The following is a 27,346-nucleotide window of genomic DNA, read 5'->3' as shown; positions in this document are numbered from 1 at the left end:
TTCACAGGGTACAAATTCCTTTTATTGTATCATAAAAAAATGAAAACCAACATCACATTAACAACAAACCAAAAAAAAAACTAAAAAAACAACAACAACAACAACGACAAAAACCACAACAACAAACAGACAGACGGAATAACCATGACGACAACAACCATTTTGAGGCCCTGCTTCAAACTTGGGCCGGTCAGACTAGAGGGCTTTTGCTTTCCACTTGCAGGCATTAAATATATTGTATATATTCTGCATCTGATTTTTTTTCACGCAAAATTAACTATTCAATTGAATTATAAATCAATTTAACAATAAAAATGCATATTAGCATTCTTAGTGGCAATTGGGACAAGGCACATTCAAAGAGACCTGTAATGTCTTATTGAATAATTCCTGAATAATTCCCCTATTCGAAAATTGGCAAATACATATTTGTTTTTAATGGCTATCAGTAGCTAATAAAGAATTCATTAATTTCTGTTTCTGTTTTTCCATTCATTTCTGTTTTTGGCAAGTTTTAAGAAGCAATTCTTGAAAGCAAAGCAAAAAGTTCCCAGTAAAATTTCATTGTAGAAAACAATAAAAAAGCAAGTCTGCATTCATATTTGCCTTCGAGCCAGACGTTTACATATAAAAAAATCTAATAAAATATGAAAGCCAGTTCATTGACACTGAATCACAAAACATAGCAAATTGATTCATATAAGCACAGCTTACGCACATTTACAATAATACTGATACAAAAACAATTCTTTACAAGTAGGACGTTAACAAATTTTGTAATGTAAAAAAACCTGTTGTACCTTGAAAATAATAAAAAAAGAAAAATTAACAAAAAACTCACTAGCATTCAGAAATATTTTTTGTGTGTGAACTCACCCCGACAGAGAACAATTTCAACTGAATATCTGTACACTTACACTCAATACTGGTACCATGCTGGCAATGTAAAGACAAAGTAATCCTTTCAAACACAATTCAAATACACTGCATTCATTCCTTTGGGAATATCCAGTTCATTGATAGAGCCCTCTGTATTTATGGGGATGTCAGTTCTCAAAATGTCCTCCGATCATTTATCACGCTTGAAGAGATGCGTTTGATTCGTTGTCTGCAAATGGAACTAATTCCATTTACTTTTTTTAAGGTCTCATCGATCAGCTACTATACCAACAGACCTTTTCTGATATAGACAGCACCCATTGGTACAACGGTACCATGTGATACCTGTGTTGTTATCACTTGTGAATGTATGTAACACATAATGGTTGCCTCAAAACCCCTTTTACGATTTACATGCAAGAGGAAGAAACGTCTTTCTTGTCATGCGGTAAGGCATCCTCGGTGAGTAAATCCTGGAAAGCAAGTTTTGCACAGTGTCCTTTGCATCTGGTGACCTGTGCACGGCAGCATGGGTGTTAAAAAAAAAAAAAAAAGTTAAAGGAAAACCGGTTTTAAGAAAACATCAGCAAACCCTGCCAGAGGAGCTCCTGGAGTTGACCCGGTGACTTTGATTGATCGTCTGAGAAGCGTGGGAATTCCCGGAGGGTGGAAAAAGGCGAGGGCGACTCTCGAGGCGGACAGACAGTCGCCGATCGCGAAACCTGCTCCAGGCCGCCATTTTCTTTCAAACGAACCCGTTAGGCGTCTCCGTGACAGAGGCGAAAGGCTGCCACGTGACATTTTCCGTAAATCTTTGGTGGGGAAAGGGGTCTGTTCAGCGCCAGAAAAAGTCTGGTGCCTGGCTCTGGTCAATGCCAAAAATAGCTGAAACCTTCCCCGTCAGCTATACCTGCTAATGAAACAGACACAGGCCCATTCTAGATAGACAAAATATTTCCGAAACATTGGGCAACACTTAATCAGATCCATGTGATCGTGAGACTACATTATGATGGGAATATTCCCCAAACAGCATTTCTGGAACATTTTATTGTTCCAAACCATTTCTGTCAAAGTCACTGAAAAATGTTCCAGGTATTTAGCGTTGAAAGAAACATGGTGGCGGACATGGGGAAAACACATTTTACTAACGTTCCAAAATAAATTACTGCAAATGGCAGATTTGTGTAACTTTGGTAAATGGGAAAAAATTAACCTGAATGACAATCCCCAATTCCGATAATCTTTTAACCTGAATGAAAAAATGAAAAACACTGTAAGGCCATTCCGTGCAACCCCCTCTGTGACTTGACATTCGAGGGACGCCCAGGAAGCCCAGAGACATTTTACCTACGTTTCCCAACATTCCCAGAATGTTCTGGAGAACCAAAAACTGTGGGTTGGAATCCAGGTGAGACCCATGTAGGCGCCAGTATCTGGGCACTGTGATAAGACGATAGGATCGAGCACCCGAATAGCAGGCTGGTCGTCTTTTTACACCCGTGGAAACAAAACCTGTGGCCACACAGCATCCTGACTCGCCTCGAAACTAGCACTGAGTACAAAAAAAAAAAAACCACACCGGTGGTTCTTCTTCCTGCACCTGGAGGGCTATCTTTACCTCAAAACGCTGACTGCAGCAGTGGTAGACCCCCCCCCTGCTGTCGATCTACAGGGGAAAAAAACAGAGCATTATAATTCAGCTGCTGTTTTGCTTCCCTTTACTCAAACAGCTAGGCTAGCGTCCGCGTCACAACGGACGATCCCTCGCTCCTGACGGACGGACGTCCAGCTTTCACAGAACCATAAGCGGTTCGGTATACGTCAACCAAAATTTGACATTAAAAAAAAAAATGACAATGAAAATGACAACGTGAAAAAAACACAAACGAAGAAAGTTCAATGTCCGTAGCAGGACAAAGGAATATAGGCTAACAGTAACAACAACAAAAAAAATAGTCCTGGCCAAAAGAAAAGGCACGAAAATCACCTAAATCTGAAAGACGACATGTTTGTCTTTTAATAATGCAACACTGACCACAATAAAATGCCTCAAAAGGAAGGAAAACACACCCTTCGTACAGTGCCGGCATACGACACACCTCTTCTCCAATATACGTTCAAATAATCCTGCTCACCGGTCAATGTACTGTAGCATAAAGAATTCTCCTAACAGCGCGTGGAACCAAAAGTCAACCACACCTGCGCATATAAATAACATTTACAGCTCACCACCGAGTGTCAACCAACTTTTATGTCGAGAACAAAAAAAACGTGACGTGACTGGAACTGATGTCTGAACATAATAACAATCACACGTTCCGTACCTTTTGGAGTAAAACCTTAAACGAGTCCTTTGCATAGATTATTATTGTTGTATCGAATACAACATGTATATATACACTATATATTATAATATATAATAATAAATGTATGTTTGGGGTATATCAGATACAGATTATGTTTAAAAATATATATAGTGGTGGGCATATATATCTGACAGAAATGCAGTCCAACACTAATGTAGGATTTTCTTGCCACCGTCAGATCTGTTTGAGAAAGTATTATCCTTTGCTGAACGTAAAAAATTGAAAATACTAAATTGCAAGTATACAAGACTGGAGAAAATAAAAACATGACATTAAATCCAAGTAATACTGAAAGGTTTACAGTTCTTCGAAACAACTCGCCATTGTTTCAGAAATTGCCATTGACAACATCTGGCTCCTGCGGGACATGTTCTATGCATCCTTTTCTGGTCCACAGAATTTCATAAAACAAAAGTCAAATCCTCAGCCATTTGGATCGAAAAACTATCAGAGTCCATTTGCTTCTACGCCTGGAAAAAAGTAGGTCAGAGTCGTCCCCGATTTATTTGAAAACCGCGACCGTAGCAACAGCTTTTGGCAGTTTGAGACGGCTCTATTTCACCAACTGCGGTGGCATAATGGCCGTCTTGGGACTGCTCTTAGTTTCCGTGTCCAAGGTCCCCTCCTTGCCTTTCTTCCTGGGGGGTTTTTTAATGGGGGTCTTCTTGGGCGTGGGGTCCCCCGAGTCGGCGGCCCTGGGGCCGTTGGAGTCCTGTTTTTCGGGGCCCTTGGGCTCCGGGGACGCAGTCTCTGCCGCGGGGGCCACCATCTTCTGCAGGTTGGCGGAGGTGGGCAGCAGGGGCTTGGCGGCGGCCTGGTGCGGCCCCGCCGCGGAGCGCTTGGCCTTCTGGGGCGGCGTGGGCTTCTCGCGGAGGTGGGCCTGCGGGGCGGACAGGCCGTTCTGCTTGGCCACGCCCTCGTTGCGGTTGATGCTCTGCGTCTTCTCCTTCAGCTGGGCGGCCAGGAGGGTGGCGGCCTCCGAGTTCATGTGGGGGTGGAGCACCTCGGACCGCGCCTTCCCGGGGCTCTTGGGCGCCTCCTTGGCTTCGGCGGGCTTCCTGTCGGCGTGGAAGTTGCCGATCTTGCGCAGGGCGTTCTGCACCGCCCCGTTGATGTGCTCCATCTGCTCCTGGCCCGGTCGGGGCTTGTGGGCCTTGCTTTTGCTGGGGGAGCCGCCCGCCCCCGCCTCCCCCGCCCCCGCCGCGCTCTTGGCCTCCTGGTGCCGGTGCTCCCGGTGCTTGCCGCCCTTCTCCTTGGCCCTCTGCGCCTCCTTCTCGCTCCTCCCCGGCGCCTCCCCGGAGCTCCTCTTCCTCTCCTTGGGGGCCGCGGGAGCCTGGGCCTTCTCGGGCGGGGCGGCGCCGGCGGTGCCGTGGATCCAGGAGACCTTGGGCTTGGTGGACGGGTCGGGCGGGCGCGGCTTGGTCCTCTCGGGAGACGGGGGCTTGCCGGCGGCGGCGGCGTCCTTGTCCTCCTCGTCCCGGGACTGCTTGGAGAGCCGGGCGATGCGGGCGTACAGCGCCCCGATGGCCGACTCGGAGCCCTCGCTGGCCGAGCCCTCGCTGTCGGACGACTTGAGGAGCGGCGTCTCGCCGGCGTCGCCCGCCGGCCGCTTGGGGGAGCCGGCGTCCTTCAGGGAGGTGTACTCGCCCGCGTCCTCCTCCTGGGGGGCCGCCGTCTTCTCCGACGCCGCCGCCGGGGGGCCGCCCTTGTCTTTGCTCTCCGCCACGGAGTCTGAAGCAGAGAGACACAGAGAGACCGTTCACACGCCAGGGCCGAACGCAAGGAGCGAGCGCACAGACGGACTCACTTTTTTCTGTGCTTACTTTACCCTTTTGTTCTCAATCAAAGTCCTCCTACTTAGGCTTTCAGAACCAGCTTTGATCGCTTGAGAACCTCTTAACGCGACCCGACCCTGCCCCGAAAATCCACATCCCCTTTTTCCCTCTTTCCGATTCCTTCCCGTTCTACGGTTTGCCCCCGAGAAATGAGTAATGCGTTGGACGCGTGCCACGTGCTGAGTGTGCCTTTCGCTGCGTTTCCTGTTTGTGTTTGCACAAGCGTCCCGGGACCGGCTGGAGGAGATGCCACCCGATAAAGGGGAGACGTTATCGTCACAATTACAGCCCTACAAGAGGGGGCCTGTGCGCCCCCGGATTTCCATTTCCATCTGTCCAATTAAGGAAAGGAATTTTCAAATTCAGTTCATTGAAAAAATAAAGAATTAAACACCCTTAATTTTCCATGAGGAATTTACAGAGCATGGATTGAATTGACTGAGTCTTCTGACTGAATTGAAATGGAATTGAGCTCACACCCTGGTCCATGCTCACTTCACCCACTACATTCTCTCTGCCTTGCCGGGGTCAGAGGTCAACTCATTTCCGCTCGATTCAGGAAATGAACTGAGCTTAAATTCATGAATTTAAAAATGACCGTAGGGTCCTATGAATGAACTGAGTTAGTTTATCTTTTGGAATGGACTTAACTGAAATGGCAGTGACCCCTAACACCCGAACTCTGGGTGCTTTCCAGCCGTTCAGACATGTGCTAATCTCATTCTGATGAGTAATTTCCCCCCAGATGGGATGCTATGGTTAGCGACCATTGTTAATTCATTTTAATTGAAAATTATTTTTTTTAGTAAAGAAATACAATGTACATTCACACATCCACAATGCTTTACGGAATAAATATTAGTTGAAAAAAAAAACTGTTATCTAGCATACACAAACGATAGCAGATATTTTCATAGTGGTGCTCATGGAGTAGAACAGTCCATCTTACTATGTCAATGACTCAGAGAGGGTCATGTCCACACATAAAAAGTTGCACGCAATGACCTTTTCAAGCATGTGTTAGACACACACTCATTCTGGTTTGATGAACGATCCCCAATAGCTGGTGCAGGACACACCCAGTGCATTGTGGGTCAGGGGGGCGGTCACTCACCCTCGTGCGGCACGCAGTAGACCGGTCCATCATCGCTGGTCTCGAAAGAAGAGGAGAAGGAATTCTGGGAGGACCAGGACGGGGAGGGCTGCTCGACCACAGAAGGGGGCTCGATGAAGCTGCAGTTGAACGTGTTCTCGGGGTCATGGTGGGCCACTGGGGCGTTTCGGAAAGCAAACAAACAGAATTACCGGGTCAGCCGGAGCCGAGCAAAGGTGCCCGCCCCCCCGTCGCTCCAAAGAGCGGCAGCTCCCATCCATCACCTAGCATGTGTTTACACAATACGCTCTGCTGCTTGGTGAGTGAAAAAGGGGCGGGGCTTGGTTTGGTTTGGTTTGGTTGGAGAGAAGCGGACTTCCCTAATGGCACGCTAACACGAACGCCAGCACGTTGGCGCAAGTCAAATCCAGATGGGCTAGCAGATTTGAGCCGACACGGCTGAAACAGAGAAACACAACCCGGTGAGTTTAAGGAACTGAGTCTCCCGAGGAACGTTTAGCATTGACCAGCCAGTTCGCTTTTCTAGGAAACCATTTCACTTCTGGTCAGGGGTTTCTCTACTTCTCTCCTCTTCCCTTTGATGGGGAAGAATTTTATTTATTTATTTATTTTATTTTTTTTGCTGACCAAAGAGGACAGCTGGAGGACGGCTGTGGCTTCTCCTTCCCCCCCCCCCCCCCCCCCCCCCCATCTGGCCGCAGAGCGCTAGCTAGCTCGGTACTTCGACCGCAGACACGCCTGTTTACATGCCCGTGGCACATGATGCCGTCCGTTTCTTCCCCGAGGATCACTTCTCCACCCTGGGAACTCCCGATTTTGAGCTCGACTCTTTGCCTTATCTTTGGCACAAATCGCCCCCCCCAATGGCATCTCCCAACGCAAGTATATATAGAAAGAAACAAAGTGTACGTGAGAAAGGGGAAGGATGAGCAAGTCGGTCAGGGTGGTGGCGTCTGGGTAACCGCATAAGGAAAGGGCCGGAGGACAGTTCTACTACGGGGACTTTCCACAGCGAACAATTATTTACAGAACCTCGGGAGAATCAGAACACCAGTCTGCTGCAGAGAAACAGAATTAAATGGATGTGCTGCGAGATCTAGGCCCTTCAGGACACTAAAGCAAACTCGTTCATCCCCACACGTGACACAACTGGAGAGAATCAGAACACCAGTCTGCTGGAGAGAAACCGAATTAAATGGATGTGCTGCGAGATCTAGGCCCTTCAGGACACTAAAACAAACTCGTTCATCCCCACACGTGACACAACTGGATAATTGAACTCTGAACACCCATTACATTACATTACATTACATTACATTACATGTAATGAACACCCACAAAGTCACGTTGTCATCTGATATTTTAGTATCACTGCACAAAATGTACCCTGCTAAACTTCTGCATCTGCTCAACGCTAAATGCTAATGCTAAGAAACGGAATCACCTTAATGGGATTTGTGTGGAACTGATGTGAAATCTGCACAAGCTAGTTCACCAAGATTACCCTCAGAGCTTCTTCATGTTAACAAAGCCCCAGGAGTGAAATTCGGCCTCTGTTCTGTTTTGGCCAACCTGGCCCTAGGTGATTAAAAAACCCCCCCCAAATGATTTACCCAAGTGAAAAGAGCTAAATAGTGAGTCCAGGTTCACACAGATAGTGAACAAATGTGACTTGAGAGAACTGATAAACAGGACTGCAGAGATAGTTACACACTGAATTGATATGAAAATAGGTTGAATCGTTTATAGCTCAAAATGTCAGAAACGAAAGATATCACTACACCTTTTTTGTTTCTGCAAACTGATAATAAACTGCTGTACTATCATAATTATTAATACAAACAGGCATAGCTGTTACTATATTTAGTAATAGTCTGTAAATAGTGTTTAGGTGAAGACGTTTTTGGATCTGAGATGTGCTATTTCACACAACAGAATAAGCATCCATTTAAAATCCTTCTCAGAAAAAGTGTGCCAACTGTAAGGGTCTTTCAAGGACCTCTGGTTGGGTAGAGAGGGTATGTGATGGCACAGTCTTACAGGGCAAGACAATCTCAAAAAAAAAAAAAAACCATCATCATCATCAGAGACGACAAGCGGGCCGAAGAAGGCGGCCAGTTGCCTCTCAGCCGGGCCGGGCGAGCGGCAGGCGCCGCGGCGTAAACACGCGGACGCCATTTGGCGGGATTACCGGAGGACGAGGCCCCGCCGGAGGTGGCGGTAGACGGCGCCGCGGGACAAAGGCGCATTCTTGACGAGCCCCAGCTGGAGGGAGCGGCTCGCAGCTGCTCCGGGGGCCCCCCTAGCCCCCCGGTCCCCCGAATCCTGCGTCCCCCTGCCCCCCCCCCGAACCCCTCGGCCCCCCGACACCCCCATCCCCCCCCCCCCAGGCCTGAAGCAGCAGGTGCCCCGGATCACTGGCACTTTTTTTGGAAGCCTTGTTGCGGCGCGGAAGACGGAAGGGCACGGGGCAGGCGGCGGAGTCGGGGGGAGTGGGGGGGGGGGGGTGGTGGGGGAGCAGAGGAAGTGTGCATGCGTGGGAGGGAGGGAGGGAGGGAGGGAAGGGGGGTGCAAAAAGAGAGAGATGCACTGTTGTGGTGGATCAGGAACTGCTTCAGGACAAAAAAGCGCTCTTTTTTTGAAGAGAGGCTCTGGAGATTCAGCAGGACTTTTTTTTCCCCCCCCCCCCCCTTTTTTTTTCCAGGACAGAGTGAAGCCATGTGATGGCCGGTGAAGAAAGAAAGATGTTCCCAGGGGCGACACGTTTTCTGCAACTCCACACACCCCACCCCGCACCCCGCACCCCCTTTGTTTCTGACATCTGCTGCCACCAACCCCAGTGTGGATAAATCACAGGTCTGACATGGGCTGGGATAAATTTGGCCTCTTCCTGTCGAAGGCCCACATTTCCCCAGCCCGCCCCACCCCTCCCCCTCCTCACCTCCCCCCACCCCCCACCCCCCGGAATGTGCAGGATTTTGGCGCACTGTTAGGGTAGAGTTTCAAACAACAGCCCGTCTCACTCCTGCAGGAAGACAATGAGGAAAGCAGAGCAGCCGGTTTCTAGAGAAAAAGGAGGGAGAAAAAGTGGAAAGGATCGCCGAGCTCTCCTTCTAATGGACGAGGGGCTGAGGTGGGCCCGGGTTCCACAACCGAACGGCGCGTTTGCTAAACGATGCTAAGCTTAGCCGCGACACAACTGGATACTTAAACTCTAACCTCCCACAAAACCATGTCGCAACCCAATATTTTTGCATCGCTGCAAACCTTTATCTTGCTAAACATCAAGCAAAACTAATAACTGAAAAAAAATAGCTTTGTCTGTTTGTAAGGAGAAAGTGCTTGGGAAATTTTGGATATCGGACCCAGCTGAGCCTCCGATGCTAACACCGATAGCAAATTAGCCTTGCGTTCCAGATTTGCGCGATTCACACAGCCCGCCTAACTAGAGTCCCTGGTTGACAAGGCTGAGATGAAAGACTGTTGGCTGGCCCACTTTTTAAAAAATGTGTCTTTTTTTAACCGCCGCCTCGTAACAGACAGCTTGTTTGTTCTCCTTTCGGTTCTTTAAAGAGGAAAGAGTTAACTGATCCATCGTTCTGAGACCACAGGATGAGGCCGGCGGACGTTTTCAAACAATGGCGGCTCTGTGGCGGCTCTCCTCGGGCCGTGTCATCGGTTGGATTTGCGGGCGGGCGCGTGCTCCTGAGCGGCCTGGAGAAATGCAGGCGCTTCGCGCGCCTCGTTCTCGGATTAACGTTTCTGGGGGGGGGGGGGGGGACCTCGCTGAGGTCAGGGAGGGGGCGAAACACACAGACCCCGGAGAGCGCAGGGGCCGATTGGGCGGAGGGGTACGACCCTTCTCCTAAAGCAGCAGAGGGGCTTGCTCGCGCTACCGTCAATCTATGGCTAGTGAAAGCATCGCCACGGTTACAATGGCTTCTTTTAAGTCACACGGCCACACATGATATTACAAACAGCGCTTGACCTTTCCGGGCCACCACGATGTGTTGAGGTTTTCAGCACTCTATACTCTTTCTGTCTGCCCTCGTGGCGGCCATTTTAAATGATGTCATAATGCATTACGTGCATCGAAATGACCAGAAGATTGGGTGCTTTTCACTTGCGCGTTTTCCCTGGACAAACTAAGTTGCTGTCTGGGAAACACCAACACCACGGTCAACTTTGCTGGCTCTAAACTCAAAAGTCCCATCTGCAGGGAAGATTTCCCCTGCTCCTGACCTCAGTGTTTTAAAAGGACCAGACTCTGAAATAAAACCTGTTTTGATCTAGAAAGACAAACCCTGGCTTTCCTAAGAACACCCACTGACAGCCCCTGTGTGGGTGTACGTGTGTGTTTCTGTGTGCATGTCTGTGTTTTTCTGTGTGTACTGTATGTGTTTCCGTGTGTGTGCGTTTCTGTGCGAGTGTTTCTGTCTGTGCCTGTGCGTACGTGTGTGTGTATGTGTGTGTTTCTGTGTGTACATGTGTGTGCTTATGTGTGTGTATGTGTGTGTTTCCATGTGTGTGCGTGCACATTTTCCCTTCTGCTAAGCCGAGTGCTGTGGTGTACACCACTACGAAGACCACAAGACTTCCAAACAGGAGCTTTGACCTGATGAAACAGTGCAGCCTTTGATTAAAGATCTCTCACCACTCTCTCTCACTGCATCCAGCTTTTTAATAACACGGCCTTCGGCCGAAAAAGGGACTTTTTCTAAGGGGGGGGGGGGGGGGGGGCAGAAAAGAAAAGAGAAAAGGCCCTGTTTAGGGTTGTAATAATATGAACACATGGCATTTAGGACAGCCAAAAATAATAAGGCTTGGGACCAGTACATTCCATTCAAATGAAACAGCATACCCATTTGGCAGTCAAAGGCAGGCTCTTTCAGCGCTCTGTACAGTGCAAAAACCCCGTCCACGCAGAATGCACTGTAGTGCCCCTTAAATCCAGATCTTTATTTATTAAACCGCGGTGGCACCTTTTTTTTTTTCCAGAAGAGCCGCTCTGAGAGTATGGGAACGCGTCCGGGTTCGAAGGCTGACAATCCCGGAGCGTGGTATCTGGGTCTTCCAGACACAATATCTGTCCCAGGCGCGCCGCGTACGCGCCGACGGCCGAGTTATCGGGGAAGCCGCGCGGCAGGCGAAGATGCGCAAGGCCAAACGGCGCTCAGATTAAGCGCCCTCACCCCCCCCATCCCCCCCTCCTCTCGCCGACAGGCTGATCGACATTTACAACTCTCTCTCTCTCTCTCCCCGCTACCTCGGAGATCGGCTGTGGAAACGGCGGGGGGTGGAGGGGGGTTCACACTCGTAAAGTGGTAAAGCGGGGGCAGAAATGTGCTTTTTTTGGGTGTGTGTGGGGCGGGTGGGGGGTTTGGGTGCGTACCGACAACTTTGGGCAGCTTCTGCCGTCGGAGTGGAATCCGGGGCAGTTTTGTGCTGATCCTGCTGAATCTCCCGCAAAACAGCCGTTTGCTCATTTTGCTGCTGGCACTGTTTTCACGGTCTGGGCTGGAGAGGGAGGGAGGGAGGGAGGGAGTGAGGGGAAAAAAAGAAAAGAAAGGAAGCAGATTTAGACAACAGAAAGGAAGGGAATGGGTTGGATACACATGTGGCTCAGCTTCAGTGCAGTTATGCAGGACAGACACGATCACTCTTCATAGCTTTTCAAATGAAGATAATTCAGGGGGACTACCCACTGATAGAAAAGCTAAAATTGTTAAATAGAAACAAACTGTGTGTGTGTATGTGTGTGTTCCAGTGTATGTCTCTACTGAACATTCAAGGTCTTTTTGTATTCAGTTGTTCAGCTCATCGTGTAAACACACACAGAGTATATATACAGTATGTGATGTATACACAATGGAGAATGTAAAGTATGCTTAAATAAAATGACCAAATATTTACATAGGCACCGTGTTTGTGCTCTGGAAGGAATGGAGGACTTTGCTTCACGTAGCTAAAAGCTCAGTGCTAAATCAACTCTGACAGTCAACGTTTTCATCTGGCAGAGTATATTTTAGCCATACTGGACTTACAACTGAATTACTGCCTTGGGCTTCTTTCTGAGGGACCCTGAGTGAAAGTGGGGCCCCCCGGCTGTTCCCTGGCCCTGTCTGACCTGTTGGTTAACAGCCCAGCTCGCAGGCAAACGGTCCAGCTGGGATGCAGACAACCCAGCTTGGAGGAGGAACAGCCCAGTTCTAAGGTGAAGAGCTCAGCTTTGAGGTGAACAGCCCAGTTCTGAGGGGAAGAGCCCAGCTCTGAGGTGAAAAGCTCAGCTCAGTGGTGGCCAGTCCAGCTCTGAGGCGAACAGCCCAGCTCTGAGGTGAAGAGCTCAGCTCAGTGGTGACCAGTCCAGCTCTGAGGCGAACAGCCCAGCTCTGAGGTGAAGAGCTCAGCTCAGTGGTGAACAGTCCAGCTCTGAGGCGAACAGCCCAGCTCTGAGGTGAAGAGCTCAGCTCAGTGGTGACCAGTCCAGCTCTGAGGTGAACAGCCTAGTTCTGAGGCGAAGAGCTCAGCTCAGTGGTGAACAGCCCAGCTCTGAGGCAAACAGCTCAGCTGGAAAGTGAACAGCTCAGCTCACAGGTGAACAGCCCAACCCACAGGTGAACAGCTCACACACTTGCTCTCGTTCTTCTGTTTGCACAGGCAGCAGCAGCACAGCAGGGAGAGGAGGACGATGAGGAGGAAGGACACCAGCGTCCCGGCCGCGATCACGCCCATCCGCTGGTTGGGTTCTGGAAAGAGAAGGACGGGGAGTGTCACCACCTCGCTGACAGACCCAGCGTCCCCTTGCGCTGTTCATTCTATCGTCACGGCAACAACAATCTGTATTCCTACTCCGAACTGGTGTCAAACAAGGTCAGCGTAATGCGTAACCAATGTTTCATCTTAAATCTTCTCCTTCATGCTTCACAGATTAATCTATCCCTCTCTCTCTCAACTAATAAATTAAAAATATTTCCCACACAGTTGGAAGCGATTAAAATTTTAACCAAACAAATGCAAAGGGGAATGAAAAATGGCCGAACCGTGCCAAAAAAAGAACATGACAGCAGGAAAAACACACGCGGAACAAACACTTCAAAGTACACAAACGTATCCATTTCTAACCGTTTTCCATAGTCAAGTTTTTAAATAAATTATTCCTGAAAATACAGGGCATTTGCTGTGAGTTAACATGAAGTATTAAGTCCTCTGTGTGGCAGCTTGTTCCCAAATGCCACATCTCACATCAATCTGACTGTCGGACGGGGGCCACCCGCAGTCCTGTTGACCTAGGACACATCCTTTACCTACATTCGCTTTATGCGGGAGACCCACATTCGGACAGAAGTGAAAGAGAGGGCGCGTCCTGGATGCATGCGCCAACGAGAGGCCCCGTGTTATCACGTCAAGAGATGGAGAAAGATGTGTGACGGAGGTGGGGCGCGAGTTCGCCCGACGTGTTCGCAGCTGAATAAAGGAAGGGCTTGTTAAGCCTTGACACTGTGACATCATCGCGTTTCCCAACATGTCCGCCGGCGTGACCCCTGGCGACCCCGCTTCCCCATAAATCTCTCTTCCCCTCTTCCCCTCTTCCCCTTCGCTGGCCCTCAGCTCTCTCGGGCAGGGGCGGGAACGCTGCCAGCGAAACACGAGCGTAGAACGGGAGATGCGCTCCGTCTGGAAATGCCATTAGGGCCCGCCGCGCCAAACCTTCCTCCGCCGCCGCCGCCGCCCTGCCGCCGCGTTTCTGAGTGCACGTGCGCTCGCGTTCCTGCTGGAGATGCGTCATCCAGCACAGCCGCGCGCTCCGACCCGCTCAGGCTAAAGGAGGCCTTCCCTGTCTCAGGCTAAAGGAGGCCTTCCCTGTCTCAGACTAAAGGAGGCCTTCCCTGTCTCAGGTTAAAGGACTCCTTCCCTGTCTCAGACTAAAGGAGGCCTTCCCTGTCTCAGGCTAAAGAAGGTCTTCCCTGTCTCAGACTAAAGGAGGCCTTCCCTGTCTCAGGCTAAAGGAGGCCTTCCCTGTCTCAGGCTAAATGAGGCCTTCCCTGTCTCAGGCTAAAGGAGGCCTTCCCTGTCTCAGACTAAAGGAGGCCTTCCCTGTCTCAGGGTAAAGGAGGCCTTCCCTGTTTCAGGCTAAAGGAGGCCTTCCCTGTCTCAGGTTAAAGGACTCCTTCCCTGTCTCAGGCTAAAGGAGGCCTTCCCTATCTCAGGTTAAAGGACTCCTTCTCTGTCTCAGGCTAAAGGAGGCCTTCCCTGTCTCAGACTAGAGGAGGCCTTCCCTGTCTCAGGTTAAAGGACTCCTTCCCTGTCTCAGGCTAAAGGAGGCCTTCCCTGTCTCAGGTTAAAGGACTCCTTCTCTGTCTCAGGCTAAAGGAGGCCTTCCCTGTCTCAGACTAGAGGACGTTATCACGCTCAACCACAAACAACACGCTCTCCAGTTCTTAGTGCTGATGGAATCACTCAAGAATCACAGCTTGTTTTTTACGAAGCGCAATGGAAATCAATGCGGCTCGCACCTTTAATGCTGCTACAACTGAAGCTTTTGACTGAAACATCTGCGAACTTCCACTGAGGGAACATGCCTCTGGGGAAGGCCTTGCAGTATCCACATCAGTGAGAAACATAGTATAAGCAACCGTGTTCTCCCACAATTCCTCCCCACCCATCCCACAGTCCCCCCTCCTCTCCCACAATTCCTCCCAACCCATCCCACAATCCCCCCTTCTCTCCCACAATCCCCCTCCAACCCCTCCCAAAATTCTCTGCCTCCCCTCCTACAATGCCCCCTCCCACCTATCCCACAATCCCCCTGCCTTCCCTCCCACAATTTCAGTCCCACAATCCCCCACCCACCCATCCCACGATCTCCCTCCCACCCATCACCCAATCCCTGCCCCCTCCACTCCCCCCCCCCCCCACCCATAGCCCCACCTCTCCAGTGGCACAGTCAGTGAAACAGACTTACGGAGGTTGCAGGCTCCAGACACCGGATTGCACGTCCTGTCGTGGCAAGAGCAGGTTTGTGCACAGTTCACACCGTACTGACCAGACTGACAAGTCAGATTACAGCTGGAAAGAGAAGAAAGACACTCGTATTATTATTATTATTATTATTATTATTATTACTGCCCATATACAGAAAGCCAGACAATGCACAATGGCAACAAGCAGAAAAGGAAATATAACTAGAATACAAATGATCAGAATAAATATTAATATTAAAATGGATATATATAATTTAACAGTTCAGATCAAATACAAATTTGGGAAGAATAACAGCTCGGGAGTGAATCACAGGTTACACCTGGAAAATAATATTTCCGTTATTAAAAAAAAAAAAACTGAACAGTGTTGGTGAGAAGCTCACTCTTCTACTGAACGACTACAGCAGGAAGGGATTTCCTGCCATTTTTAAATGAAAGAAGGAACATGTACCATATAAATTCCAGGGTGTCATTGGCTAGAGACAATAGTAGCGCAGTTCAAACAGTCGTTAAATCGGAACAATAACCAGCAGGGCATAGGTTCAAATCGCAAACACAGAGCTTTCGGCTGTTCTTTTTCCACTTTCCAAAAAAAAAGCACACCCAGATAAAAATGAACTCCCGGGGTTTGCGCAGAGTGTGAAAAGGGCACGTTCTGACTGGAGGAGACGGGCCGTTCTCCCAAAACCCAGGCTGATTTAATCACGGCTAACGGCCTGTGACAACGCGGCGGCTGGCGGCCTCGGTGTCAGAGGGACCGCGGGAGCTCTGGGAACACGGCATGCTGGGATAATTAGCCTGCTCTGACTCATCCGTGTGACTGCAGCGCTCCCGCCCCAGAGACGCTATCGAGCCCGGGGAAGACACAGAGGTGACCCGTAGCAACCAGGCGCTAAGAGTAAACAGATGTCCGTGAGGATGTCAACAACACAATCTCCGGGGAAATTATTTATTTATTTATTTTTTTTTTTTTAAATCTCTTCGCAATACAGGAATTTCTGACACACGGGAGAAGCATTTTAATCGTTTAATCAGATTTAATCAGATTCAGTGCGTCAGAAATTCTTTTGCGATGCAGAGGTACGGAAGTACCCTTTTATAATGGGATAAACAGATAAAATCAATTTGCAATCAACTGGGGGAAATGACAAATTCAAAAACTGTGACATAATTGTACATTTCCATGCACAAATTGCACTGCAGTCCTGGAAGTATAGTGTAATGTTTTTGACCCCAACCTGCCCATGCCCTGGGGGAAATGCATTATTTCCCAGCATACCTCACTTTGAGTGATGGCGGTGGGAAGAAAGGGTCGAGTACCAGCCAATCCCCACTCATCAAGTAGAAGTTAGTGTGGAGAAGTGACATGCAAGCTTGAGTAACACAATATACTACGCTCTAATCCCTGGGTAAGCATTTTAGACTGTTTACATCTGCTGTACTTCTTAGAGTATGTCAATCTTGACATTTTGGCAGTTGAGAAATCAGCTGACAGTGGTAATGCTTATCGATGTTGCTTAGCAACATAGCGAGGCCCCTGGCTCAACTACCTTGGCTTCGGTTTTGATGGAACGAAATTCAATACTCATGCTGAGACATAACGGACAGGCCATCATCTAAACAAAACACTGAGTTCTACACTTACATACGTTATATACTTCAGTAAGACACTCTGACACCATGGCTACACCGAGAACGGAAGGCAGCTACCTCGCTATCTAAAAACTGCTCTCTTCGAAGGTAGTCTCCTAACAAGAAACTTCAAACGGCAAATTTGCAGTTTGAAAGCTGGATGACGTCACAGAGACGTCACAGGATATCCTATCTGATGAAGGAAACATTGATTCTTTCATCAAATTTAACCACAATAAGGCACCTTATAAGGATGCATTTTTTGATGATTTTGGTGTGGGACATTCCTACGAAGGACACGAGTACAATTTGTAGTATTTGTGAAAATACTGAAAACACTGCCTTTTAAAGCAACTGCTTTCCATTTGAAGAGCAGAACATATGTAAGAGCTTTAACACATTTTCATCTGCTGGAAGAAAAAAAAAAACCCGAACGACCATGTTCTTTAAGTCAAAGGGCTGCTAAAGTGAATATGCTGGTTCTAGTGACAAAGGATCGCCGATCGCCAGTGTGTTATGGGCCTACCATTGCACTCTCAATAACTGCCACTTGGAATGTTGGTGAATTACAAATCTGGGCCTTTTCTTTGTGCACTAATTCTAAGTCGCTCTGGACAACAGCGTCAGCTAAATACCAGAAATGTTAAATGTTAAATATATGTGCACAGCATCCCAGATACCCAAGGGTTAACTGCAGCAAGCACGATCCTTACCGCATTAAATGACTGCTTGATTCGAGCCATGTCTAAAGTGCTGCTTGAATAAAAAATAAATGGGCAGAAAAGTGGGGAAAATATGATCCGGCTCAGTTTTTTTTTTTTACGTGATTGTAAGGGAGATAAAAGACGCGTCAGCGAGGAAATGAGACGGGCTGATCACACTCACTATGTCCCATAAAACCCGGGATCGCAGAGACACTCCCCCGTGGCGAAGTGGCAGTCCCCGTTGAAGCAGTGGCTGCAGTCGTTTGCGCAGCTCTCGCCGTACGTCCCGTTCGGGCATTTCATCTCACAGCTACGTTTAAAAAAAACAAAAAAAAAACACAGACCCTGGATTTCATTCACTTCAATCATCATAACTTTAAAATATTTATGCGGAGATATAGTCACCCTTACACAATAAATACATTGCCCTATCTTGAAATGTATGCTGTAAAACATTGACTAATAATTTTGAAAAGATGGAGAGACTCTCAAATATATTTTTCAATATGCGGTAACGTGTTGTCGTTTTTGCAATATATTTCTAAATGATGTTCAATGCTGAGAATCACTGCAGTCTTTCAGTGTCACAAAAAAATAATCTATAATGGCAATATATTGGATGTCTGTACACTTTTTGCTTAAGCGCGGCGGTGTGAAGTGGAGGTGAACGCGCTGCGGCTCCTCACCGATCTCCGATCCAGCCGGGGTTGCAGTGGGTGCACTTGCCGTCGATGCGGTTGCAGTGGTGGCCGTCCTTGCACGGGGGGCACTCGTCGACGCAGTTCTCGCCGAAGAAGCCGGGGGCGCAGGGCTGGTCGCACTTGGTGCCGTTCCAGCCCCGCTCGCAGGTCACGCACCGGCCCTCCGTCACCTTGCAGGGCTGCTGCCCTTTACAGTGGCCGCACCTGCGGGGGGGCGGGGGGCACCGTCAGTCCGCACGCTCAGCTCGGAAAAAAGCCAGCCCCACTCTTCTACCTCATTGCTACCCCTCATTTCACATCAACCTTCTGTACGCTGCCCCACCTACAGCTTTTCAGCCTGACATTCTAAATTTGGTCTGGAGCTACACCTAGTATGGAATTGTGTTGTGTGTGCTTCTTGTGACATTAGCTGAATTTTTTTTGTTGTTGATATATTTATGATTTCATATCAGAAAATTTCCCATTGATTAACACTGAATGTTCTGAATATGAACAACACGCTCGCAGCTGATGTCACAATCGGCCACTGCAGCTGCCACAGATGCAGGCCGTCTCTCTCGTCTCTAACAGACAAAATCTCTGGCGAGGTGAGTAACATTACCAACATCAACACGAGTTCAACCCACACTAATATTAATTCATTTTCTGTTAGTTATAAGTCTTGAAAGCTAACGTGCGTATTTCAATATTTCCTTTTTCAAGTTTGTACTCAAACGTTCCTTTGAGAGATTGAAATACAGCCCCCGGGAATAGGCAGGCAAGGTTGATTTTTATCACAGAACAGCTCAGTATCTCTTAATCCCCATGCCACCCTTCATTAAGGGCTTGCAGTAGATAGCGCACCTGAGCAATTGGACCACAGATAAGAATCAGATAAGACATGCGAGCTGCCGTTTCATGACTTCATCCACCTCCTTCCTCAGAAAGCACACACACACACACACCTCCACTTCAGAAATGAAAAACAGGGAAAAAAGCTCCCAAATTCAGTTTTCTGCCTAGGACTTTCTTTAAACAAGCCCAATATGGGAAACGTGCTACACGCTAACATTTCAGTTTATGTAAGACTAGCACTGGCGCTAAAAGACCTGGATTAAAGATCCACCCAAGTTAAAATACATATTCAAGTTAAGATACCCAAACATATTTAAAGTACAGTGGGATACTTTCTCAGTCTTATCTTCCATATTACTCCTCACTTAACTCTGCACTGGATACTACAGTCTGCAGGTGAACGTTAAGCAAAAACAGACCAAACAGCCTGGTCTGGTCATCACACGGTTTTCAAAATGGCCACCTAATGCTTAACACTCTTATTCTGACAAGTTAATCCCTTCTGGTCTACATCACTTCCTCTTCCACTTTCCTGTTCCTGCAATTCTTACGCTCTTATTCTGACAAGTTAACCCCCCCCTCTCCGGCCTACGTCACTTCCTCGTCCACTTGCCTGTTCCTGCAGTTCTGCCCGTAGAAGCCGGCGGGGCAGGGCTCGCGGCAGAACTTGCCGCGGTAGCCGGGCGTGCAGGTGCAGGAGCCGTCGGTCGGGTTGCACTTGCCGTGGACGCACTGGCAGTAGCGCTCGCAGCGCGGGCCCCACATCCGCGGGCGGCAGAGGCAGCGGCCCGTGTACTGCTCGCACGGCGAGTTGTTGCAGGTGCACTGCGCGCCGCAGTTGCGCCCGTACCAGCCCGGCTGGCAGATGCAGTGGCCCGAGGTCTGCTCGCACACCGAGTTGGCGCTGCAGTAGCAGTTGCTGGAGCACTGCGGCCCCCAGAAGCCGGCGTGGCAGGTGCACTTGCCCGTCTCCTGGTCGCACTTGCCCTTCTGGCACAGGCAGGCCTTCTCGCAGTTGGAGCCCCAGCGGTTGGGGTTGCAGGTGCACTTGCCGGTCACGTCGTCGCACTGGCCGTTGGGGTAGCACGTGCACTTGCCCTTGCAGTCCGGGCCCCAGAACTGGGTCGGGCACTCTGTGACGGTAAAAAAACAGTCCCTTTTCACACACTCGTTCTTAATCAGGACTGCTAATGTGCATATCCATACACATACAGTGTATTCTACACTTCTGCATTTCTGGTACCGTACATCTTGCTACTGTTAAGACTGCAGATGTCAGAAACTGAAAAATGAAATGCTTTCCTTGTTTTTTTATTCATTATATTTTAGTACAATCCCTAACCCTAACCCTAACCTTCACCTTTGATTTATACTTTCCTTAACATTCTTTCCTTCCCATCCCTTCCCTGACCAAAATTATAATTAACGTTGCGCGTTATAATTAACAGACCCTGCTATTTTCCTCGCTTTTGTTTGTTCCAGGGTTCTATTTGCCCAACAGGTCTATCAGCTGAGACCAGAGTCTCAGGGGAGGGGGGAAAAAAAACAAAACAAAAAAAAAACAAGAAGAAACAGAGAGAGGTTTCTTACTGGTGTCACAGCTGGCTCCGAAGTAACCATGGCGACAGCGACATTCATTGGGTCTGACACACACCTCGTTCTCCTTACACGTGAAGTTGCCCTCGCACAGCGCTGGGGGGGGGGGGGTGGAGACACACAAGCCATTGTCATTCGCGGGACAAACAACGCTCCGGCCCTAGGGCCAGTCTCATGTGAGTAAACACACTGAAAGGCGGGGTTAGCGGTTTAGTTAGCGGTTTTGGCGCGGCAGGTACGTACGGGTCACGCACTCTTCTCCCTGCTGCTTCCACCCCGCGCAGCACGCCAACCCGGGGGACCTGCGGGAAAACGGGCGTGACAGGCATTGGTTCGGAAAATCACCTCGGTGGCACACAGATGTCACCACAGCAAACAGACAGCAAATGTTTGCTGGAGAGTCTATCCTCCAGTGTCCCCACCCCCCTAGCCCCCACACCCCCTCACCCCCGCCTCGTTTCATCCACCACATACTTCCACCTCATGTGGCCTTCCTCACATATTTCACATTTCTCAGTGCCATCTGTGGCTTCTTCGGGCTCAACTCATTTCAGGTGCTCCGCGCTTTCATGTTCGACACGTTTGATCGATGGCAACCAGCGCCCATGTGACTCTCAGGCCACGCCCCTCTACTTCAGAGGTCAGCCTGGAGGAAGGCTGTGAATCCCAGCCGTGCGGGGCACATGTGTCAGGGTGTAAGCTGCGAACTGTTTGAGTGGGCGGGTGGGGGTAGGGGCTGGGGGGGGTGGGGTGGTTGGATTGCGCAAGGGAGAAGCCAAGGAGGCCTCATGGTAGGAAGACAGAGAGGTTTACTGCATGAGAAAGATGTTTCCGAAGCGCGAGATTCATCTCCTCATCCCTCCTACGCCCGTGACCTCCGGGAGGCCCCCCTGTCCACACGTTTATATCCTCTCAAGAGCTCCGGGAGGCCTTCTGCGTTCAGTCACAGTGGGTTTTTCTTTTTTTTTTGTTTTTTTTTTCCACCATTAAAAGCGGAAAAAACCCCCCCCCCCCAACCGGCTGATGTCTCTGTTCCGTCTCAAAGGCTCGCGTTGCTTTTCAAAACAATAAACAGGACGAGAAACAGCAGTTCCAAGCGAAGCGCAATACGCTACACTACGCTAACGCGCGCGCGCGTGGAGACGAAGCTCCGGGTTCACTGTGGGAGGCATGTGCTGAGGGTCACGCGTGACTGCACGCGCGGTCCTGCGTACAGTACGGCCTTCGAATGCCACCGCATCTTTGCAGCGTCCCGCCTCCTAACGCCTCTGTGTGCAGTTCTCTTCATGTAAAAATGGCAGGAGCATTGCCGGCTTCACTAGCATGGTCTGCAAAAGCTTGTTTCCCGAATGCCGGTACAAAAAAATGACATTGTTGATATTGATAAATAGTAAACCCAGTAACAATGTCACTACGGTTCTCAGGTGGTCCTGACGTCTGTCAGTGTCCTCAATGACCTGGCCAGCGAAAGCTTTGATGAAGTGAAGCCTGGGAACATTTGTTACCATGGTAACATTGAGGGTTTTATGTCTGGGGGGGGGGGGGGGGGTGACAGGGGGTACACTGCCTCAGACATGGCCAATCTTCTGCCTCTAAACCGTGTCTAAACCGTGAAAAATAAAATCTTTGTTCTGCTACATCGAGGCAGTAACTCAAGGGTTATGTGGAAAAATAAGAACTATTTTTTAAGAGCTATTTTCGGTTCACCCTATTTGTTTTTTTTTTACTTTGTGGGACAAATGCAATGAGCTTGCATCCGTGCCACACGTGCATAGGCATATGTGTTTTTCATATGTTTCAAAGTCTTTCTCAAGCTAAAGCTTAACATTCTGTAAAAAAAAAACATCTTTGTCTGGGGAAACCATTTTCTTTATGCTTCCCAGGGCAACACCTACACATGATAAATACACATACTCTTCTTAAAAGCAGCCTCAACACTACGTTGTGATGGTCAGTTTTTATCGTGGACCGAGTAGCTCGCCGACTTTTCCTGCAACAGGAAACAAAGCAATCTAGATTTCAAAACCTTTGCGCCAGATGGAGATGATCTATAAATAAGATGGGGCTTCGCTAGTGTTATTGTGACTCACTTCCCTTCACCGAACGCCCAGAGGGAGCATTTTGCTGCGTCTGCTGAAGTTTTAGGTCTCTGTTCGCGCCGCTAACCGAAAGATCCCTGGGCACGAGCGCGCCGGCTACTTCGTTCGGGACATCTCTCTCTGTCACGGCAGCCGCGAGGGAATTCCCCTCGAGAAACGAGACTGACGAGTGAAGCCTCTTAAATACTTCATTCTCATTGAAACAAGGGCAAAAGAAGAAAAAAAAAAATAAAGAAAAGAAAATTACAATAGTGCCCCGGCCCCAATGTGTCGTTAATAAGCTCGTTCGGTGACACCAGAAGGCGAGAAGGAAACGCTGTACAGCTCTGATAACACACCACGGGCTTCTCTCTCCCGCCTTCTGCGTGTTTTTGTCAATTCAGAAATGAAAGAGTCCCGGTTTATAACGGCGAAGCTCAAGCGAACAAACAGAAACAGAAATGGGATGTTATCCATTGCGAACAAGCATCCGTTGCTTCACTTGTGAATAAAATGGCCATAAGGTCAACTGCAGTTCAACTGGAATAATTAAGACTATGTTGCAAAAAAGGTCAATTCAACAATGATACAGTGACCAAACAATTCAGCAAAAAGACATTTCAAAGCTAGAGATATCACATTAGGTTTAAGCAATTTAAATTTTCATGGCAAACATTATATATATATATATATATCATTTTCTTTGAGTACATAAACATTTAGGGCAGCCCATAAAACCACAACAGATGGGGGGAGGGGGGCAATAGGCAAATCTATTGATAATAGTGCTTCAACCTGTTGCAGGGTAAGACCACAAACATGTGATTAGAATGATCTCAACTGAACGTTCTAATGCTGATGTAACAATCACTGCTTGAGTTCTAGAACACAAACCTTCCAAAGAACATTCCAAAAAAACCTACTCTTCAGAGGGTTAAAACATGTTCTGTAGCTACACTGTCTATCAGATATGTATGCCTAAGAACAGTACGCGTGGTGTCTTTTAGAGCTAGGACCTGAATTTTGGGGGAGGGGCGTGCTTCTGTGCATGGCCTACATCTTCCAATGAGGAGGCAGAGACTGCCAGAGATATTGGCTGGTCCCTCGGTCCAGGGGTGACTACAGGTCAACGCATCTTGCTCTGCGGTCAGGCAGAAACGGCCACTTAAACATGATACGTATCTACTGTTGGCTGCAAACATCTTGTACTTGACCAACAACATCTTCATATCGTTTCACTGTGAATTTGTTGTGTGGCAAAATATAATTCCCACAAATGACCTCTACACCAGATCTCTAATGTCATCTGTTGTTGGACGAACGAAAGTTGCGTACCAGCATTACGTCTGTCTCCAGAAAGGGACACACCTGACGGGAACGGCACCCAAACACAATTTTTTTTCTGTGTTCTGAGCAGTGCGAAAGCTGAACACGATTAACCAATAGCACGAGTGCCAGATCTGATGGGAGATTGTGAGGTCTAGACCAACATTCTGCCAAAACAAGCAGCCTATCCACCTCAAAAAATAAAATAATATTTTTCTCAAAGACATTGGCAACTACTCGTTCGTTATCTAGCTTAGTACACAGCACTTTGCCTCCATCTTAAGGACACTATGCATTAGGTCTCACAGTATTGCTGCCAGGATGGAAATTCCATCTTTGATTTGTTTCCCTCAGATTCGACATAAGTTAGAGGCTTTTGGGTATCATTTTATAAACTGGAAGATGTTGTTTCAATTCAAAGTCAAACAAAATTAAACAAATTAACCCAAAATGACACTGGTAGGAACATGGACGCTCAGATCTTAAAGAAAAATAACATCAGGGGTGAAGGAGACTCAAACTCACATATGCTCAATCAGGCCAAGGGTAGAAAATGTAGGTTACAAAGACATAGCAAATATCGCAAAGAATCATAACTTCAAAAAATGTTAGAACTTCATTGTACTGTTATATAATAGGAATACTAGATGGCAGATGAGGCTCACGTATGAAGATATTGGAGATTATTTGTCACACAGTAATTTCTCGAAGGTTTCAGTAAAACAGTGTCATTGCCACGAATCGCCCCACGTCATTCAAAAGTGGCGCCCTCTTGTGAACGTTCGACACCCACGGAAAATCCAGTTGTGCACATCTGGATGGCTGTTATAGATTTCTTTCTTGTATTTCTTGAACATACTTTATAAAAACAAAATATAATAAATTCTAACAGGATACACAACAGAATTAAAAGAAGAAAACAAACAATACTGTGAAAATCTACGAACTGTTATAATGAACGGTTCTACGTGGATCAATTTTACAATAAGCTAGGCCTATGTTCCTCAAACAATTTCACTCGTTTTTAAATTCCATTATTATTTTTTTATTTTTTGCACATTCAATGCAGAAGTCATAAATAAAAACTTTCAACAGCATGGGGAGAAAAAAATGCTCCCTGCTTCTTGCAGAAAACCGTTATTCCATTCGTCATTGCGACGTATCACAGCACTACTTACCCGGGCACTTTGCATACATTTCTGCCTTTCGGGTTAAGTTCTTGGCTACAACTCCGACAAAAGAATAAACTCAGCACCACAGCAGCTACAAAGGTGTTCTTCATTGCCATTTTACCAGAAACAGCATCCTTCCACGCGATTCTTTTGATGAGAATTCCTCCCTGAAACGGGGACTTTCGATGGATATTTTGTGGTTTTCCCCTTTCTTGCTCAAGTTCGAATGTTTCGTCGATCAGGTTGCTTTTGACTGCATCAAACGTTCAAAAGTAACGGTATCTGTAGACGAACGGGTAAATCCAGGATCCCAAAAAAGAAAAACGGAGACAGCCACCATCCACGTACCTAAGAGTTAGACAGAAAATAGCGACACCAATCCACTCCGAGAACGGGATGAAAAAAAGTTACAAAACCCAAACTTGTACACGCTGTCACTGGCTTCCTCTTGTTAGGGACTATTTTCTTCGTCTTCTCTGGAACAAAGACGTCTTGCAAAACAGTACGCTCCAATATGCTCCAATAATTTGAGGACTATTCCGAGGCGAGAAAAAGTAGTAGGCTACATCATCAAAGTGCTAAAACTGTAAGGTCTCAACAATAGCTGAAACAGTTATATCGGTTTGCACCGTTAAGTGGGGACATGTTCCCAACCGATTTGATACAGAGTGGTTTAAACCAAGCACTCACACAAAAAAATAAAATTAAATACGCATCAAAAACTGTTGCAGCTGCCCAGATCGCCTTTTCAGGGCGGAAATGGGAGCTTAAAAATGCTTTGCCTGGTCGTTTTCTTTTTCTTTTCCCTTGCACTTGCAGGAGTGGCAGAAGGAAATTCCTGATTTGTTACCCTATCCTTGGCCCAGGCAACAGGGACTTAAGAGAGGCTGCCTTCGTAAAATATGTGTGCAACAGTTGATTACTTGTTCTAACAACAGACACACAACAGACTGCTACGAAGTGGGTGTGTTCTTGAAAATGGGACAGTCCGAAACCCTGATGGACGTTCTAACTATCGTTTTTTTTTTTTTTTTCGCCCATGATTCTGGGATATTTCATGGCTTACATTATCATAAAAAAAATAGAAATGTAAATAAGCATGGACAACACTACCACCACCGCCAACAAGAAGAACAACACAACACAACAACAACATTATTATTATTATTATTATTGTTATTATTATTATTATTATTAGTAGTAGTAGTAGTAGTAGTAATAGTAGTAGTAGTAGTAGCAGACTGATGGCAGAACTCATTGCTGCAGTGATAGTGGCTGTTTTATTTTCAGTTCTGTATTATAAAACGGACCCCGCTGTTAGGTTTTACCTCCTTGTTCACAATACATGAAATTTGTTCACTGAATTCTGCGACACGCGTTCTGCGTGGGATGTTTACTTTAACAGCACGCTAAGTTGCTAACATGCCTTACGAGTGAAAGGTAAACATATAAATGTAGCAACGGCTCCCCCCTCTGTTTTGCTGATGAACTAACAATATAGTTTTGAATTTCAGGAAGTTATTGTATCTCTTACAGTATAGTTGTCACAAGCCACGTTTGAGATGAATTAATTGCATTCATTTTAACTTGTTTTCATTGCCCACGTACAATAATTGTGACGGCAATTGTGTCATGAGCGTCTTAATCTGAATTTTGGTTGATAAAAATACTGAACATCAACTGTGCCTGTGAATTATTTACTGGGCGATACAAGGGTCCCTGTATACTCTTGGTAAGTTTAGCGTACTGTTACAACCACAATGTATAATGCCAGCCCTTTGTGGGTGATACTCGAGCACAGAGCAATACAACGACTGCTCAAACCACATGGTCAAAGTTGGTGTCAAAAGAGGTCGTTTTATGTCTTGCCAACAGCAGACAAATTCTAAAACCAAATGTTATGCATTGGTTCCACACCGAGACAGTTAATAAGACAGGCATGTGATTAATACAAAATAAAACTATAAGACACATGACATGATTTCGTGCTTTTTTATGCTTTTAAAAAAAAACTTGGTTCAAGTTGATAAGGAATTCCAACTGCATGTATTTTGTTCTGTTCTGGAACAGAAGCACTTTGGAAAGTAGTGCAAGAATATGGTTCCATTACAATTTGGACCCTTCA

The 27,346-nt window shown here is 47.5% G+C and overlaps 1 protein-coding gene across 1 annotated transcript; it reads right to left on the bottom strand.

Moving 5' to 3' along the window:
* scarf2 (scavenger receptor class F, member 2) lies at nt 1–26,180 on the bottom strand. The gene is made up of 11 exons (XM_035379935.1): nt 25,228–26,180; nt 20,889–20,947; nt 20,640–20,741; nt 19,663–20,182; nt 18,201–18,419; nt 17,696–17,824; nt 15,160–15,263; nt 12,829–12,943; nt 11,590–11,714; nt 6,198–6,353; nt 1–4,979 (listed from the first exon to the last, which is right to left on the bottom strand). The coding sequence occupies exons 1-11, from the start codon at nt 25,335–25,337 to the stop codon at nt 3,802–3,804; spliced, it is 2,817 nt and encodes a 938-aa protein (XP_035235826.1). The 5' UTR covers nt 25,338–26,180; the 3' UTR covers nt 1–3,801.
* Nucleotides 26,181–27,346: the final 1,166 nt, after the last annotated feature.

This window comes from Anguilla anguilla, chromosome 10, assembly GCF_013347855.1.
Source record: "Anguilla anguilla isolate fAngAng1 chromosome 10, fAngAng1.pri, whole genome shotgun sequence".
Taxonomy (NCBI): Eukaryota; Metazoa; Chordata; class Actinopteri; order Anguilliformes; family Anguillidae; genus Anguilla; species Anguilla anguilla.
This window is presented reverse-complemented; position numbering and strand designations above follow the sequence as displayed.